At 41.9% G+C, this 19829-nt stretch overlaps 2 protein-coding genes across 2 annotated transcripts; both read right to left on the bottom strand.

Moving 5' to 3' along the window:
* Window positions 1-3183: 3183 nt before the first annotated feature.
* LOC128408733 (olfactory receptor 2AK2-like) lies at window positions 3184-3771 on the bottom strand. Its single transcript, XM_053378756.1, has one exon. It carries the CDS (start codon window positions 3769-3771, stop codon window positions 3184-3186), a length of 588 nt encoding a protein of 195 aa, XP_053234731.1.
* Window positions 3772-12232: 8461 nt separating this feature from the next.
* Window positions 12233-12880, bottom strand: LOC128408731 (olfactory receptor 2T27-like). Its single transcript, XM_053378755.1, has one exon. It carries the CDS (start codon window positions 12854-12856, stop codon window positions 12233-12235), a length of 624 nt encoding a protein of 207 aa, XP_053234730.1. The 5' UTR covers window positions 12857-12880.
* Window positions 12881-19829: the final 6949 nt, after the last annotated feature.

Below are 19829 nucleotides of genomic sequence, written 5' to 3'. Positions count from 1 at the left end.
CAACAGAAAGAAGGGGGGACAGTCTAGTTTCTTAAAATGAAAAATAATTCCCAAGGCTCCGTTGAAAAACTGTGATGCCTCTGTTGTGTTAATTAAGTTTTTACAATAATTACGATTGTTATAGCTCCCCAGTTTCAAAGGGGTGGCAATTCATCCTCTACAGCAAAAATGATTTCCCTTCCATTCTTTAAGAAAAAGAGAAATGCCTTCTTAATTAATGAGAAACGTTCAGAATCTTTTTATATTCAAAAATAGGGGTGAGGAATGCCATGACCTATATTCATGGCTGCAGAATTACATGAGCCTTTCCTTCCTTTAGACATGCTTGTTTTTTAAAATTCCAAAACCTAAACAAACCAATTCATGCTCCCTGATAAAGCAACGTGCATATCTCTGAAAATTTCCCAACGTACATTTACAGCGAAATGTTTGCTTAGCTCCATTGACTCCCTGTTTCAAGAAAGACTCTCCTCCCTGGAAGAGAGGGGAGTGGTTGTGGGCGGGAGCCTGAGCTCCGCCCCTGGCCGGGGGCCTTAGCCCCCGCCCCTCCTCACCTGGCTGGCGCCCACGCCCACCGGAGGCAGCCAACCAGGTGTCTCCGGGGGGCGTGTTTAGCAGCTTAATGCTGCGGCTCCAGCTCCGCTTCCTCCTCAGTCGTCCATTGACTCCCTGTTTCAAGAAGCGGGAAATATATATCGGCCTTTTGATTCTGAAACATTCAGAGCAGAACCAGTATTTCTCACCTGGCACATTTCCAGTCCAGCATTTCTACTCTCCATGGAGAAATGCTACGCCAGCTCCACCCTGAGGGAATGTGGCTCCCAAACCATTATTTTAATTGTTACCAAACTTTGTTGCAGTTCAAATGTGAAAACTTCCTACCACTCACCATTTGAAGATGCTGAAGATGCTTTCTTGGACAGTATGGATGGATGGATGGATGGATGGATGTATTTTTGATTTCTATACCTCTTTATATTTTAATTAAAAACTGAAAGGGGTGTTCCACTTATTACGGTAAAGCAATAAAGCAATAAAGCAATAAAGCAAAACCGGGGATGTTCTTCTGACCTCATGAGGAGCCTCTTAGTAGATCTGGGTGAGTGTGGGCCCTGCCCCCTAAGCCAGTTGGAAAGGGCCTTTCCGGGAGCAGCCTTCACGCCTCACATTCAGACATATATGATAATATTGAGGATAGTGAAGATGATGAATGTTCTTACGCATCTACTGGACAACAAAGCAGCAGAAGATTCATCTGTTCCGTGCTCAGGTTCTGCTTATGGGTTCCTCACAGGCATGTGGTGGTGGGCATTGTGAGAACAGGATGCTCAGCTAAAAGGGCCTTTGTTTGGGCTGATCCAGAAGGACTCTCCTTGTGGTTTTGTGGTAGGGGGCGGACTAGGAAGACTTCACACACACACACACACACACACACACCCATCACTTGCATAGGCATGCACAGCCTATTTCATTTGGGTGTGCCCCCAGGGATTTTGTAAAAATTATTTCAGCAAAGGAAGAAGGGATAGGGAAAGTCAAGACAAACAAACAAGGCCATGGAAAGGGTAAAAAGACAAAACAGCCACAAAGGCGCTCAAGAAGCCAAAATAGGAGATATTTCTTGCAGAGAAAAAGACTCAAGCCCATCTGACCAGAGGAAGGGCACTTCAGGAGGTCCAAGGATGGAATGGCTTCTCCTACTTGCCTGCAGACCACAAAAAAACAGTTCCTGTCCCCCTCAGATCTCTCTCCACAAATGGTGGCCAGCAGAATGTGGATGTAGACGAAGCTGGGAGACAAAAGCTGACAGAGGCAGAAGGAAAAGGCTGGAATGGATCTGCAGGAGCCACTGCTGGAGTCAATCAGCACGCTGCTGCTTCCAGAGACAAACACAGGCAGAAGCTGCAGAGCCAATCCAGATCCATTCCAGCCTTTTTCTTCTGCCTGCATCTCTCGCTGTCTGCTTTCCTTGGTCCCTGGGTTAGTGTTGGTGTATTTCATTTTAGGGACAATAGGGGACAAATGTACGGTTCTGGACTTAAGCAGGAAGAACCAGATGCACAAATAAAGGATGGGGGACACCTGGCTTACAAGCAGTGCATGTGAAAAGGGTCTACCGGTCTTGGTGGACCACAGGCTTAACAAATGTCAGCAGTGTGATGCAACAACAACAAAAAAGGCTAATGCTATTCTCGGCTGCATGAACAGAAGTCTAGTGTCCAGATCAAGGGAAGTAATAGAACCACTCTATTCTACCTTGGTCAGTCCACACCTGGAATACTGTGTCCAATTCTGGGCAACACAATTTAAGATGGATGTTGACAAGGTGGAACGTGTTTACAGGAGAGCAACCAAGATGATTAAGGGTGTGACTCAAGGCAATGACTTGACTAAACATTCAGAAAAACATTCTGACAGTAACAGCTGTTGGTCAGTGGAACAGTCTCTCAGGAGAGGTGGTGGAGCTGGCAGCCCAGAATATGCCCAGCCCCTGCACTCAAGGTTATATATTAGACAGGGGAAAGATCCTTAGAATTTATACAATGTTTTAGGGCATTCCAAAAATTTCCTATAATATTCCAATAAAAGTTACAGCAGTCATGAAATCAGGTAATTGTAATCTGTAAGAAAGCTACAGTATGAATGTTGAGATTCATTTTTTGCTACCGTCACAAATCATATAGTGGCAATGATGCAGATTGGACATTCAGGTATTGCAAAGGGGTTGTTTGAAATATTACGCACACATTAACACCCCCCCACACACACACACATACATATGATTTTCCACATAGAAAATAAATCTGAATTAATGGGGAGAGTTGGGGAATACAGCCGCACATTTCAATGCCAAGAACGCCATATGGACATTGTTGAAAACCTGCGTTATTCATTTACTTAGTAGTTGATTTGATTTACAAATGATGCCCCATAAAATATCTCCAAGCGGTTTTACAGTAACACAACATGAACAATGACAACAACTAAAAACAATTTAATTAAAGCAGACTCTGGTTTCAAGACTCTGTTCACATGTGAGTAGCAAGAATCCCACAATAATACGCCCATCTGAAGCATCCTTTGACAAATTTTGTATATCTCACTTAAGTTCCTTCCAGCTAAATTTCAGCCCCTGGATAAATTCCAAAGAGAGAGTACCTGCCATTCTGTTTCCTGCTGCAATCATTGACACATTGTGCATCTTGCAAAGAGATTTCTCAGTGCTGCTAAGACGTCCCGGTTCCTCAGGCTGTATATGAAAGGGTTCATCATGGCAGGCGCAATGGTAAAAAACACAGTGTGTATCATGGCCCTTTGTGCTGAATAGGAAGCAGCAGGTGTCATGTATGTCAAAATGGCCGTAACGTAGAAGATCCCCACCACACACAGATGGGACAAGCAGGTCCCCAAGGCCTTGTGGCTACTTCCAGAGGAACGTGCTCTGAGAACTTGAAGTAGGATGGCTATGTAGCAAGCCAGGATGATTGAGATGGGGATGAAAAAGATCATGAAATTACCAACATATCCTGTTATATCATATGCCAAGTTATCAGAGCAGGACAACTGAACAAGGGCTGGGTAATCGCACATGTAGTGTCTGATCACATTGGACTTGCAGTAGGGAAGTGGCAGCACATAGAGGGAACAGGCCAAGGCCTGCACAGAAGACCCAAACCAGGCAGCAACTGACATGATGCTGCAAATTTTACTCCTCATGAGAACTGTATATTGCAGCGGCCTGCAGATAGCCACATACCTGTCATATGACATGGTCGCCAGGATGAAGCACTCTGCCCCTCCCATGAGCATTGTGACAAAAATCTGCACAAAACAACCGTAGAGTGAAATGCTGTAGCTCTGGGTTACAAAATCCACCGTCATTTTGGGAACAATGGAGAGAACTTGGCAGAGGTCCATGAAGGCTAGTTGGCTGAGGAAAAAATACATTGGGGTCTGCAGACCAGAGTCTGTCTTGATCAGAAAAAGAAGGAGGCTGTTCCCTATCAGAGCTACTATGAACATGAAGAGGATCACACCAAGGAAAACCATAGGTGACCTTTGATGCTGAAGTCCAACAAGAAGGAACACGGTCCATGACGTATTTCCCTCTCCCATCCCTCCTTCACTTGCCCAATTTTCACCTGAAGATTCAAGGAGAGGACTTGTGAGAAGTGGTGTGCCAAATTGTAGGGTTGAATCCACTGTACACATAACATAAACAACAAAAAGAGAGCAGTTTTTAATATAATGGATTGTGTCTAATGCTCCTGACACTTAGTTCTGTCTGTGCAACAAGACTTCTCCTCCTCTTCTCACCTCCAAGAATCCCCCAAATATCTTTGGGTGTTCCCAACCCTCCATTTAGGGACGCGGGTGTCGCTGTGGGTTAAGCCACAGAGCCTAGGACTTGCCGATCAAAAGGTCGGCGGTTCGAATCCCTGTGACGGGGTGAGCTCCCGTTGCTCGGTCCCTGCTCCTGCCCACCTAGCAGTTCAAAAGCAAGTCAAAGTGCAAGTAGATAAATAGGTACCACTCCGGCGGGAAGGTAAGCAGTGTTTCTGTGTGCTGCTCTGGTTCACCAGAAGCGACTTAGTCATGCTTGCCACATGACCTGGAAGCTGTACGCCAGCTCCCTCGGTCAATAAAGCGATATGAGCGCCGCAACCCCAGAGTCGTCTGCGACTGGACTTAATAAAGGATGGCGGTTTGCTCAGTTAATGTGGATTCGGTGCTTTTGTGCTACCTCTGTCCCCCTCCCCCCACCACTAAAGGTGCAGAAAGGCTTGGGAAAAGGTAGGATAATTCCTAAAAATCCAACCAACCTTGTGTTTTAGAAGGGAAAGGGGAAAAGCTGTTTGAGGTTGATCCCGCCCCAATACCTTCTTTCACATTACTAATTGCTGGGACTTTTGCTTGGGACTTTTCCATCATTCTTTCAGTGAAGCCCATTGCAGTTCTTTTTCAGTGGAAATGGGTCACTTGGGATCCAGATTCACCGCTATAGGAGGGAAATCTCTAACATGCAACCACCGGAAGGACCATGTTCCTGTTCCTCCAGATCCATAGCACTACCCCTTTCTCAGCTTATCTGGAGCAGGTTTAGAGTTTCTGGCCCATTCTCAGGGATGATGGGTTCTATAGCTCCAACATCTGGATGGCGTCATGTTGGCGGCCCCTGCCTTACTCTAACCTATCCAGTAGGCTGTTATGGGTATAAAGGAAATGACAAACTCAATATGTAATAAATGAATGCACAATAATAGGTCATATTTCAAAGCTTATCATGCTTTAGAGAGACACAAAACTCCCCGTCCTGCCCAAACTCAGTCTAAGCATGAGAATGGAATATTCTGTTCGTGAATATTCCTGTTTGAAATGAAAGGACATGGATGGCAGGCGTTAAGCCTGGTGTCTATGATACAGCTAAAGAATACCAATGCCGCGCTGTTGTAGCTCAGTTGCTTTACAGCTGCAAAACCATGAGTACTGTAGTAAATTGTTTCCAGCAGAATGGTTTATCTCATGTACATTTTGAAGTGCCACATAGGGAGAATGTGGGAATAAATAGTATGTGTAGTGCTATGTCGCACTTTCCAATGAAATCTGGTTTATAAAAATATCTGTTTCTCTTCTTTGAATCCCTTGACCTTTCCTGGAGGGTATGGCAGGATAGCAATGATCTAAAATAAATATTCATACCCTACATAAATACATACATTTTCCTGTTTGAATATATTTTTCTATTTACCATACTCTTTCAAGTTTTTTAAGTACAAATAAATTGGTGTTTGGTGTTCCCCTTCATGGATCACTGCCTTGCTGTGGTGAAGGGGCTTGAATAACTCAGAGAAGCTATGAGCTATGCCGAGCAGGGCACCCAAGATGGACAGGTCATAGTGGAGAGTTTTGACCAAACGTGATCCACCTGGAGGAGGAACCGGCAAGCCACTCCAGTATCCCTGCCAAGAAAACTCCATGGACAAAGACAACAGGCATATAAAAGTTATGGCGCTGGAAGATGAGCCCCTCAGGTCAGAAGGCGTCCAACTTGCTACTGAGGAAGAGCAGAGGACAAGTACAAGTAGATTTAGAGCTGATGAAGCAGCTGGGCCAAAGCCGAAAGGACGCTCAGTTGCGGATATGCCTGGAAGCGAAAGGAAAGTCCAATGCTGTAAAGAAAAATATTGGATAGGAACCTGGAATGTAAGAACCACGAATCTGGGTAAGTTGGATGTGGTCAAAAATGAGATGGCAAGAATAAATATTGACATCCTGGGCATCAGTGAACTAAAATGGACAGGAATGGGCGAATTCAGTTTGGATGACCATCATATCTACTACTGTGGGCAAGAATCCCATAAAAGAAATGGAGTGGCCCTCATAGTCAACAAAAGAGTGGCGAATTATATTCTCTGCAGCCAAAGATGGAGAAGCTCTATACAATCAAAAAAACAAGACCTGGAGCTGACTGTGGCTCAGATCATCAGCTTCTTATAGCAAAATTCAAGCTTAAACTGAAGAAAGTAGGAAAAACCACTGGGCCGGTAAGATACAATCTAAATCAAATCCCTTATGAATACACAGTGGAAGTGACGAACAGGTTTAAGGATCTAGATTTGGTGGACAGAGTGCCTGAAGAACTATGGATGGAGGATCGCAACATTATACAGGAGGCAGCAACAAAAACCATCCCAATGAAAAGGAAACGCAAGAAAGCAAAGTGGCTGTCCAATGAGGCCTTACAAATAGCGGGGGAGAGAAGGCAAGCAAAATGCGAGGGAGATAGTGAAAGATACAGGAAATTGAATGCAGATTTCAAAAAAATCGCAAGGAGAGACAAGAAGGCCTTCTTAAACGAGTAATGCAAAGAAATAGAGGAAAACAACAGAACGGGAAGAACCAGAGATCTGTTCAAGAAAATTGGAGATATGAAAGGAACATTTCGTACAAAGATTACCATAATAAAGGACAAAAGTGGTAAGGACCTAACAGAAGCAGAAGACATCAAGAAGAGGTGGCAAGAATACACAGAGGAATTATTCCAGAAATGTATGGATGGCTCGTACACCACAGGTAGTGTGGTTGCTGACCTTTAGCCAGACATCCTGGAGAGTGAAGTCAAATGGGCCTTAGAAACCACTGCTAATAACAAGGCCAGTGGAAGTGATGGTAGTCCAGTTGAACTATTAAAAAATTTAAAAGATGATGCTGTCAAGGTGCTACACTTAATATGCCAGCAAGTTTGGAAAACTCAGCAGTGGCCAGAGGATTGGAGAAGATCAGTCTACATGCCAGTCCCAAAGAAGGGCAGTGCCAAAGAATGTTCCAACTACCGCACATTTGCCCTCATTTCACACGCTAGCAAGGTTATGCTTAAAATTCTACAAGGCAGGCTTAAGCAGTATGTGGACCGAGAACTCCCAGAAGTGCAAGCTGGATTTCGAAGGGGCAGAGGAACCAGAGACCAAATTGCAAACATGTGCTGGATTATGGAGAAAGCTAGAGAGTTCCAGAAAGACATCTACCTCTGCTTCATTGACTATGCAAAAGCCTTTGACTGTGTCGACCACAGCAAACTATGGCAAGTTCTTAAAGAAATGGGAGTGCCTGATCACCTCATCTGTCTCCTGAGAAATCTCTATGTGGGACAAGAAACTACAGTTAGACCTGGATATGGAACAACTGGTTGGTTCAAAATTGGGAAAGGAGTACGACAAGGCTGTATATTGTCTCCCTGCTTATTTAACTTATATACAGAATTCATCATGCGAAAGGCTGGGCTGGACGAATCCCTAGTCGGAATTAAGATTGCCAGAAGAAATATCAACAACCTCAGATATGTAGATGACACAACCTTGATGGCAGAAAGTGAGGAGGAATTAAAGAACCTTTTAATGAGGGTGAAAGAGGAGAGTGCAAAATATGGTCTGAAGCTCAACAGCAAAAATACGAAGATCATGGCCACTGGTCCTATCACCTCCTGGCAAATAGAAGGGGAAGAAATGGAGGCAGTGAGAGATTTTACTTTCTTGGGCTCCATGATCACTGCAGATGGTGACAGCAGTCACGAAATTAAGACGCCTGCTTCTTGGGAGGAAAGCAATGACAAACCTAGACAGCATCTTAAAAAGCAGAGACATCACCTTGCCAACAAAGGTCCGTATAGTTAAAGCTATGGTTTTCCCAGTAGTGATGTATGGAAGTGAGAGCTGGGCCATAAAGAAGGCTGATTGCCGAAGAATTGATGCTTTTGAATTATGGTGCTGGAGGAGACTCTTGAGAGTCCCATGGAGTGCAAGAAGATCAAACCTATCCATTCTTAGGGAAATCAGCCCTGAGTGCTCACTGGAAGGACAGATCATGAAGCTGAGGCTCCAATACCTTGGCCTCTGCATGAAAAGAGAAGACTCCCTGGAAAAGACCCTGATGTTGGGAAAGATGGAGGGCACAAGGAGAAGGGGATGACAGAGGATGAGATGGTTGGATAGTGTTCTCGAAGCTACCAGCATGAGTTTGACCAAAATGTGGGAGGCAGTGGAATATAGGAGAGCCTGGTGTGCTCTGGTTCATGGGGTCACAAAGAGTCGGACACGACTAAACGACAACAACAACAAATTGGTGTTATCATGGATCAGCATAATGGACCATCATGTGGCAAAAGATTGCATCTCATTTTAATTCTACTCAGAGTAGATCTGCTGAAATCAATGGCCATGACTAACGGAGGTCCATTGATTTCCATGGGGCTACAGAGTTGCATGAAATATAGAATAACTATGACTTCTACAAATGTTCAGAATTACATACCTGTGCCGACCGCTTCTGTTTACAACAGCAAGAAGGGAGAAAACTTTAGTTTCTTAAAATGAAAATTAATTCCCAAGGCTCAGATGAAAAACTGTGATGCCTCTGTTGTGTTAATTAATTTTTTACAATAATTGCTGCTGTTATAGCTCCCCAGTTTCAAAGGGGTGGCAATTCATCCTCCACCACAAAAAATGATTTCCCTTCCATTCTTTAAGAAAAAGAGAAATGCCTTCTTAATTAATGAGAAATGTTCACAATCCTTTTATATTCAAAAATAGGGGGGAGGAATGCCCTGAGCTATATTCAGGGCTGCAGAATTACATGAGCCTTTGCTTCCTTTTGACATGCTTGATTTTTAAAATTCCAAAACCTAAACAAACCAATTCATGCTCCCTGATAAAGCAACGTGCATATCTCTGAAAATTTCCCAACGTACATTTACAGCGAAATGTTTGCTTAGCTCCACTGACTCCCTGTTTCTAGAAGCAGGAAATATATATCTGCCTTTTGATTCTGAAACATTCCAACCAGAACCAGTATTTCTCACCTGGCACATTTCCAGTCCAGCATTTCTACTCTCCATGGATAAATGCTCCGCCAGCTCCACCCTGAGGGAATGTGGCTCCCAAACCATTATTTTAATTGTTACCAAACTTTGTTGCAGTTCAAAGGAAAACTTCCTACCACCACCTGAAGACGCTGAAGGTGCATTCTTGGACAGTATGTATGTATGTATGTATGTATGTATGTATGTATGTACATATTTTCAATTTCTATTCCTCTTTATATTTTAAATAAAACGCTCAAAGGGGTGTACCACATATTAAATGAATAAATCAATAAAACAATAGCCGGGTGATGTTACTCTGACCCCATGAGGAGCCTCTTATTAGGTCTGGGTGAGTGTGGGCCCCGCCCCCTAAGCCAGGTGGAAGGGGCCTTGCCGGGAGTGGCCTTCGCGCCTCACAGCTGGGCATATTTGATAATATTGAGGATGGGCGTGATGGTGAATGTTCCTACGCATCTACTGGACAACAAAGCAGCAGAAGATTCATCTGTTCCGTGCTCAGGTTCTGCTTATGGGCTCCTCACAGACATGTGGTGGTGGGCATTGTGAGAACAGGATGCTCAGCTGAAAGGGCCTTTGGGCTGATCCAGGACTCTCCTTGTGGTTTTATGGTAGGGGGCGGACTAGGGAGAATTCTCCCTCCCTCTCTCTCTCTCTCTCTCTCTCTCTCTCTCTCACACACACACACACACACACACTCCCCACTTGCATAGACATGGACAGCATATTTCATTTGGGTGTGCCCCCAAGGATTTTGAAAAAATTATTTCAGCAAAGGAAGAAGGGATAGGGAATGTCAAGACAAACAAACAGGGACACAGAAAGGGTAAAGAGACAAAGAACAACAACAACAACAACAACTGACAAAACAGCCACAAAGGTGCTCAAGAAGCCAAAATAGGAGATATTTCTTGCAGAGAAAAGGACTCAAGCCCATCTGACCAGAGAAAGGGCACTTCAGGAGGTCCAAGGGTGGAATGGCTTCTCCTCCTTGCCTGCAGACCACAGTTCCTGTCCCCCTCAGATCTCTCTCCTCAAATGTTGGCCAGCAGAACGTGGATGCAGACGAAGCTGGGAGACAAAAACTGAGAGAGGCAGAAGGAAAAGGCTGGAATGGATCTGCAGGGGCCACTGTTGGAGTCAATCAGCACACTGCTGCTTCCAGAGACAAACACAGGCAGAAGCTGCAGAGCCAATCCAGATCCATTCCAGCCTTTTTCTTCTGCCTGCATCTCTCGCTGTCTGCTTTCCTTGGTCCCTGGGTTGGTGTTGGTGTATTTCATTTTAGGGACAATATGGGACAAATGAACAGTTCTGGACTTAAGCAGGAAGAACCAGATGCATAATAATAATAATAATAATAATAATAATAATAATAATAATAATTATAATAATAATTTATTTATATCCCGCCCTCCCCAGCCGAAGCCGGACTCAGAGCAGCTAACAACAGTAAAATGAAGGATGGGGGACACCTAGCTTACTAGCAGTACATGTGAAAAGAATCTACAGGTCTTGGTGGACCACAGGCTTAACATGCATCAACAGTGTGATGCAACAGCAGAAAAAGGATAATGCTATTCTCAGCTGCATTATTATTTCGAATCCCCGCGGCGGGGTGAGCTCCCGTCTTTCGGTCCCTGCTCCTGCCCACCTAGCAGTTCGAAAGCACCTCTAAGTGCAAGTAGATAAATAGGTACCGCTTTATAGCGGGAAGGTAAACGGCGTTTCCGTGTGCTGCGCTGGTGCTGGCTGGCCAGAGCAGCTTCGTCCCGCTGACCACGTGACCCGGAAGTGTCTCCGGACAGCGCTGGCTCCCGGCCTCTAGAGTGAGATGAGCGGACAACCCTAGAGTCTGTCAAGACTGGCCCGTACGGGCAGGGGTACCTTTACCTTTACTGCATCAAGTCTAGTGTCCAGTGGGAAACACAATTTAAGAAGGATGTTGACAAGCTGGAATGTGTTTACAGGAGAGCAACCAAGATGATTAAGGGTCTGGAAAGCTTTCCTTACGAGGAATGCTTGAAGGAGCTGCGTATGTTTAGCCTGGAAAAGGGGAGACTGAGAGGCGATATGATAGCCATCTTCAAATATGTAAAGGGCTGTCACATGGAAGAGGGAGCATGCTTGTTTTCTCCTGCTCTTGAGGGTAGGACTCGAGGCAATGACTTCCAGTTGCAGAAAAGCAGATTCTGACTAAACATTCAGAAAAACCTTCTGACAGTAACAGCTGTTGGTCAGTGGAACAGTCTCTCAGGAGAGGTGGTGGAGCTGGAAGCCCAGAATATGCCCAGCTCCTTCAATGAAGGTTATTGCATACATATATATATATGTATATGTATATATATATATATACAGTATGAATGTTGGGATTCATTTTTTGCTACCATCACAAATCATATAGCGGTAATGATGCAAATAGGACATTCAGGTATTGCAAAGTAGTTGTTCGAAACATTACGCATGCGTACCACCCCCACCTCCATACATATGACTTTCCCCGGAGAAAATAAATCTGAATTAAATGGGGAGGGTTGGGGAATACAACCACACATTTCAATGCCAAGAACACCAAATGGGCACTGTTGAAAACCTGTGTTATTCATTTACTTAATTGATTCCATTTACGAATGATGCCCCATAACATATTTCCAAGTGGTTTTACAGAAAACAATGTGAACAATGACAACAAATAAGAACAATTTAAGTAAAGAAGACTCTGTTTCCAGATTCTGTTCACACGTGAGTAGCACCCATCCCACAATAATACGCCCATCTGAAGCAGCCAGATAAATTTCAGCCCCTGGATAAATTTCAAAGGGATGGTACCTGCCATTTTGTATCCTGCTGAAATCATTAACACATTGTGCATCTTGCAAAGAGCTTTCTCAGTGCTGCTAAGACGTCCCGGTTCCTCAGGCTGTATATGAAAGGGTTCATCATGGCAGGCACAATGGTAAAAAACAAAGTGTTTATCATGGCCCTTTGTGCTGAATAGGAAGTGGCAGGTGTCATGTACGTCAAAATGGCCGTAATGTAGAAGATCCCCACCACACACAGATGGGACAAGCAGGTCCCCAAGGCCTTGTGGCTTCTTCCAGAGGATCGTGCTCCAAAGACTTGAAGTAGGATGGCTATGTAGGAAGCCAGGATGACTGAGATGGGGATGACAAGGAACATGGAATTACCAAAGTATGCTGTTATATCATATGCCAAGTTGTCAGAACAGGACAACTGGACAAGGGCTGGGTAATCGCACATGTAGTGTCTGATCACATTGGACTTGCAGTAGGGAAGTGGCAGTACATAAAGGGAACTAGTGAAGGCCTGCACAGAAGACCCAAACCAGACAGCAACTGACATGATGTAGCAAATTTTCCTCCTCATGAGAACCGGATATTGCAGTGGTCTGCAGATAGCCACATACCTGTCATATGACATGGTCGCCAGGGTGAAGCACTCTGCTCCTGCCATGAGCATTGTGACAGAAATCTGCACAAAACAACCATAGAGGGAAATGCTGTAGCTCTGGGTTACGAAATCCACCGTCATTTTGGGAACAATGCAGAGAACCTGGCAGAGGTCCATGAAGGCTAGTTGGCTGAGGAAAAAATACATTGGGGTCTGCAGACCAGAGTCTGTCTTGATCAGAAAAAGAAGGAGGCTGTTCCCTATCAGAGCTACTATGAACATGAAGAGGATCACACCAAGGAAAACCATAGGTGACCTTTGATGCTGAATTCCAACCAGAAGGAACACAGTCCATGACATATTCCCTTCTCCCATTCTTCCTTTAATTCCCCAGTTTTGCCTGAAGACTTAAGCAGAGGACTTGTGAGAAGTGGTGTGCCAATTTGTAGGATTGAATCCACTGTATACATAACATAACAAAAAGAGAGCAGTTTTTATAGAATGGATTGTGTCTAATGCTCCTCACACTTAGTTCTGCCTGTGCAACAAGACTTCTCTTCTCTCCTCCAAGAGTCCCCAAAATATGTTTGGGGGTTCCCAACCCTCCAGTTGAGATTTTGAGGATTCAATGGGGCAGCTGGAGGGAAGAGGAGGTTCTACTGAATGCATGGAAGTCCATTTTGCAGGCAGAGCTTCAATGTTGGATACTGCCCAACATGTTAGAAGTCTCTCTGGGTGCATCCAGATTCTCACTACAGTGGTACCTTGGTTTACAACCTTAATCCGTTCTGGAAGTCCAGACTTAAACCAAAGTAGACTTTAACCAAGGCGTGCTTTCTGGTGGAAAGTAAAGGAAAAAGGATTAATCCATTCCAGACGATGAAAGCAAAGCCTAAAACAGCAATTTAACATGAATTTTGCCATTGTATTTTGCTTGTGGGATTCAATGGCATAGCAGCAGCTTCGGTTTGCTCAGTTAATGTGGCTTGGGTGCTTTTGTTCTGCCCCTGTCTCCCTCCCCCCACCACAAAAGGCGCAGAAAGGCTTGGGAAATGGTAGAATCATTCCTAAAAACCCAGCCAACCTTGTGTTTTAGAAGAGAAAGGAGAATAGGGTGTTTGAGGTTGATCCAGCCCCAACTTCTCCTTTCATATCGCTAATTCCTGGGACTTTTGCTTGGGACTTTTCCTTCATTCTTTTGGGGAAGCCCATTGCAGTTCTTTTTCATTGGCAATGGGTCACTTGGGATCCAGATTCACCACTATAGGAGGGAAATCTCTAACATGCAACCACCGGAAGGACCATGTTCCTGTCCCTCCACATTCATAGCACTACCCCTTTCTCAGCTTATTTGGAGCAGGGTTAGAGATTCTGGCACGTTCTCAGGCATGATGGGTTCTATAGCTCCAACATCTGAACCAACCTATCCAGCAGGCTGTTATGGGTATAAAGGAAAGGACAAACTCAATATTTAAAAAATGAATGCACAATAACGGGTCATTTATCAAAGCTTTATCATGTTCTTAGAGAGACACAAAAATCCCCATCCTGCCCAAACTCAGCCTAAGCATGAGAATGGAATACTCTGTTCAGAAATATTCCTGTTTGAAATGAAAGGACATGGATGGCAGGTGTTAAGCCTGGTGTCTATGATACAGCTAAAGAATAGCAATGCCAGGCTGTTGTAGCTCAGTTGCTTTGCAGCTGAAATCCATGAGTAGTGTAGTAAATTTTTTCTAGTAGAATATTTTATCTCATGTACATTTTGAAGTGCCACATAGGCAGCATGTGGGAATAAATAGTATGCGTAGTGCCAAGTTTATAAAAATACCTGTTTCTCATCCCTTGACTTTTTCTGAAGGGTATGGTAGGATAGAAAATAACTAAAAGGAATATGCATACGCTAAATGAATACATACATTTTCCTGTTTGAATATATTTTTCCTATTTACCATAAGATTGCAAGGTTCTTAAGTACAAGTAAATTGGTGTTATCATGAATCAGCATGGAGGACCATCATGTGGCAAAAGATTGCATCCCATTTTAGTTCTACTCAGAGTAGATCTGTTGAAATGAATGGCCAGGACTAACTTAGGTCCATTGAATTCCAAGGGGCCATAGAGTTGAATGAAATATAGAATAACTATGACTTCTACAAATGTTCAGAATTACATACCTGTGCCGACCGCTTCTGTTTACAACAGCAAGAAGGGAGAAAACTTTAGTTCCTTTAAAAGAAAATTAATTCCCTAGGCTCCGTTGAAAAACTATGATGCCTCTGTTGTGTTAATTAACTTTTTACAATAATTACTACTGTTATAGCTCCCCAGTTTCAAAGGGGTGGCAATTCATACTCTACCACAAAAATGATTTCCCTTCCATTCTTTGAGACAAAGAGAAATGCCTTCTTGATTAATGAGAAACGTTCACATTCTTTTTATATTCAAAAAAAAATTTTTTTAAAGATATTTATTAAAATTTTCAAATTTTTATGCAAACAAAAAACAAACAAAAAAATTAAAAAGACATATAGTTCATAATACCTAATTTTCAATAACATATTTCTCTGACCTCCTCATACCTCCCCTTCTTGTATTCCATTTCAGATTATTTGTACAGCAAATCCTTAACTCAAAGCATTACAGCTTATAAAAACACCTTATTTTCTATCCAACATCTTAATTTATTATAATCTTAGATTTTTTTACTTATAAAGAACCATTTTTTCATATTCCTTTATACCTTTACAGCTAGAAACCACTCAATTTCAATCCAGCATCATTCAACATTCCTTAATTTTACAATATTTCTGTAAGTAGTCCTTAAATTTTTTCCAATCTTCTTCTGCCGACTCTTCTCCCTGGTCACGGATTCTGACAGTCATTTCTGCCAATCCCATACAGTCAATCAGTTTCATCTGCCATTCTTCCAGAGTGGGTAGATCCTGTGTCTTCCAGTATTTTGCGATGAGTATTCTTGCTGCTGTTGTAGCATACATAAAGAAAGTTCTATCCTTCTTTGGCACCAATTGGCCGACCATGCCCAGGAGAAAGGCCTCTGGTTTCTTCAAGAAGGTATATTTAAATACCTTTTTCAACTCATTATATATCATTTCCCAGAAAGACTTAATCCTAGGGCACGTCCACCAAAGGTGAAAGAATGTACCTTCATTTTCTTTACATTTCCAACATTTATTATCGGGCAAATGATAGATTTTTGCGAGCTTGACTGGGGTCATGTACCACCTATACATCATTTTCATAATATTCTCTCTTAAGGCATTGCATGCCGTAAATTTAATCCCAGTGGTCCACAACTATTCCCAGTCAGCAAACATAATATTATGTCCAACGTCTTGTGCCCATTTAATCATTACAGATTTAACCGTCTCATCCTGAGTATTCCAATTCAACAGCAAATTATACATTTTTGACAAAATCTTAGTTTTGGGTTCTAGCAATTCTGTTTCCAGTTTAGATTTTTCCACCTGGAAACCTACTTTCTTATCGAAATTGTAAGCCTCCATTATCTGATAATAATGAAGCCAATCTCGCACTTTGTCTTTTAATTTCTCAAAACTCTGCAATTTCAATCTGTCCCCTTCTTGCTCCAAAATTTCCCAATATTTTGGCCATTTGGCCTCCATGTTAAGTTTTTTCTGAGCCTTAGCCTCCATTGGTGACAACCACCTTGGGGTTTTATTTTCCAATAGATCCTTATATCTAGTCCAAACATTAAACAATGCTTTCCTGACAATATGGTTTTTAAAAGCTTTATGTGCTTTGACCTTGTCGTACCACAGATATGCATGCCACCCAAAAACGTTGTTAAAACCTTCTAAATCCAAAATGTCTGTATTCCCAAGAAGCAGCCAGTCTTTCAACCAGCAGAATGCTGCTGATTCATAATAGAGTTTAAAGTCTGGCAGGGCAAATCCACCCCTTTCCTTTACATCAGTTAATATCTTAAATTTTATTCTAGGCTTCTTGCCCTGCCAGACAAATTTAGAAATGTCTTTCTGCCACTTCTTGAAACAGTCCATCTTGTCCAAAATTTGCAATGTTTGAAACAAAAACAACATTCTAGGCAATACATTCATCTTTATAGCTGCTATTCGACCCAACAAGGAAAGCTTCAAATTTGACCAAATTTCTAAATCTTTTTTCACTTCAGCCCAACATTTTTCATAATTATCTTTAAACAAATTCCCATTTTTAGCTGTCATATTAATTCCCAGGTATTTCACTTTCTTAACCACAGTCAGTCCTGTTTCATTCTGGAACTTCTCTCTTTCAATCGGTGTTAAGTTTTTCTCAAGAACCTTAGTTTTTAACTTGTTGAATTTAAACCCTGCAACCTGACCAAATTCTTGAATTAATTCTATAACTCTTTTAGTACTAGATTCTGGCTCCTGTAGTGTCAAAACTAGGTCATCTGCGAATGCTCTCAATTTATACTGTTTAGCTCCGACCTGTATACCTTTAACCATCCGGTCCCTTCTGATCATATTCAGCAAGACCTCCAGGACCGATATAAAAAGCAATGGGGAGATTGGGCATCCCTGTCGTGTCCCTTTTTCTATCTTAAATTGTTCCGTAACCACATTATTTAAATTAATTTGGCCTTTTGTTCAGAATATATTGCACCTATACCATTCTCAAAACCATGGCCTACCCCCATACCCTGTAGGTTCTTTTTCATAAAACTCCAAGAAATATTGTCAAAGGCTTTCTCCGCATCCACAAATATCAAAACTGCTTTAGTGTTTATGTTCACTTCTAGCTTTTCCAAAATGTCAATTATATTCCTCAGGTTATCAGAAAGATGTCTTCCCGGAAGAAAGCCCGCTTGGCCCTTATGAATCTCTTCAATCAATACTTTTTTCAGTCTCTTAGCCAAAATGTCAGCAAAGATTTTGTAATCCACATTTAATAAGGATATGGGACGGTAGTTCCTAAATTGAGTCTTTTCAGTCTCTGTTTTTGGTATTAGTGTAATATAGGCCTCTTTCCACGATTCTGGTGCCCTTTTCCCTTCCAAGATTTCATTGCAGACTTCCTTCAATGGTTGTAATAGCCACTCTTTCAAAGATCTGTAATAACTGGAAGTCAACCCATCCGGTCCTGGAGACTTGCCTACTTGCATATTTTGAATGGCACCTTCTATCTCCTAGTCAGATATTTTGCAATTCAACATTAATTTACTTTCTTGTGAAATTTTTTGTAATCCATTTATCTTCAAAAATCGGTCTATGTCCATTTCGTTCTGTGGCCCTTGTGCATATAATTGTTTAAAATACTTCTGGAAACAATTTCTAATCTCAATTGGGTTATGTATATCTTTTCCTTCTACTTCTAGATTTGTAATAGTGTTTAATTTTTGTCTTTTTTCCAGTTGCCAGGCTAATAATTTCCCACATTTATTCGCTTGGCCCTTATGAATCTCTTCAATCAATACTTTTTTCAGTCTCTTAGCCAAAATGTCAGCAAAGATTTTGTAATCCACATTTAATAAGGATATGGGACGGTAGTTCCTAAATTGAGTCTTTTCAGTCTCTGTTTTTGGTATTAGTGTAATATAGGCCTCTTTCCACGATTCTGGTGCCCTTTTCCCTTCCAAGATTTCATTGCAGACTTCCTTCAATGGTTGTAATAGCCACTCTTTCAAAGATCTGTAATAACTGGAAGTCAACCCATCCGGTCCTGGAGACTTGCCTACTTGCATATTTTGAATGGCACCTTCTATCTCCTAGTCAGATATTTTGCAATTCAACATTAATTTACTTTCTTGTGAAATTTTTTGTAATCCATTTATCTTCAAAAATCGGTCTATGTCCATTTCGTTCTGTGGCCCTTGTGCATATAATTGTTTAAAATACTTCTGGAAACAATTTCTAATCTCAATTGGGTTATGTATATCTTTTCCTTCTACTTCTAGATTTGTAATAGTGTTTAATTTTTGTCTTTTTTCCAGTTGCCAGGCTAATAATTTCCCACATTTATTCGCTGATTCAAATGTCTTCTGTTTCATTTGTTTAATTTTCCATTCTATTTCCTGATTCATCAATTCCATGTATTGTACTTGAAATAACTTTATTTCTTTCAAGATCTCCTGTGACTTTGGCTTTACTCTCAGTTTTTTCTCTCCTTTTATTTTTTCCAAAATTTTGTCCTTTTTCTCATTTCGGCTTCTCTTCTTTATTGCATTCTGTTGAATCAGGAACCCTCTCATCACAGCTTTACTTGCATCCCAAATTACTCTTTTTTCCACATTAGTAGTCATATTTATTTCAAAATAATCTCTCAAAGTTTTTTGGGCCTTTTTGTATATTTCTTCATCTCTAAATAGAGTGTCATTCATCCTCCATCTAAAGGAACCGGGTGTTATTTGCTTCATCTCCATCTTTACAGCATTATGGTCTGAGCAAGTTTTAGGGCAGATTTCCACTTTTTTTTATCTTTGGTGCCATTCCTCTAGTAATCCAGATTTGGTCAATTCTAGTCCATGTCATCTTAGCTTCAGAGAAGAAAGTTCCCTCTCTCCCCAGGGGGTTCTTAGTTCTCCAGATGTCGATCAAGTCCATATTGTCAGTCAATTCAAAAAAAGTCTTTGGTAATCTACCATCTTTGGTGACTACCTGTTTTTGTGCCTTGTCCATATTTGTAGATACAAGTCCATTAATGTCCCCCATCAAAATTATATTATAGTCCATATAGTCCAGAAGAACCTCATGCAACTTCTTAAAAAATTCAGATTTCCCCTCGTTCGGTGCATACACCCCTACAATCAGAAATTTCTCTCCTTGAAGTTGAATTTCAATAGCCAAATATCTTCCTTGTTCATCCTTAAAAATTTGTTTCGGTGAGAGTTTCTCCTTTGCATATATCACCACTCCTCTCTTTTTGACCTTGTCAGACGAAATAAATTCTTGTCCCAATCTCTTATTAATAAGTATTTTCCTGTGTAGCCTCATTACATGTGTTTCCTGTAAACAAATCAAGTCCAGTTGTTCTTTTCTTAATATATGAAAGACACTTTTTC

Source organism: Podarcis raffonei, chromosome 2 (assembly GCF_027172205.1).
Source record: "Podarcis raffonei isolate rPodRaf1 chromosome 2, rPodRaf1.pri, whole genome shotgun sequence".
In the NCBI taxonomy this organism is placed as follows: domain Eukaryota; kingdom Metazoa; phylum Chordata; class Lepidosauria; order Squamata; family Lacertidae; genus Podarcis; species Podarcis raffonei.
Note: the sequence above shows the minus strand (reverse complement) of the source record. Positions and strands in the feature narration are given on the sequence as shown.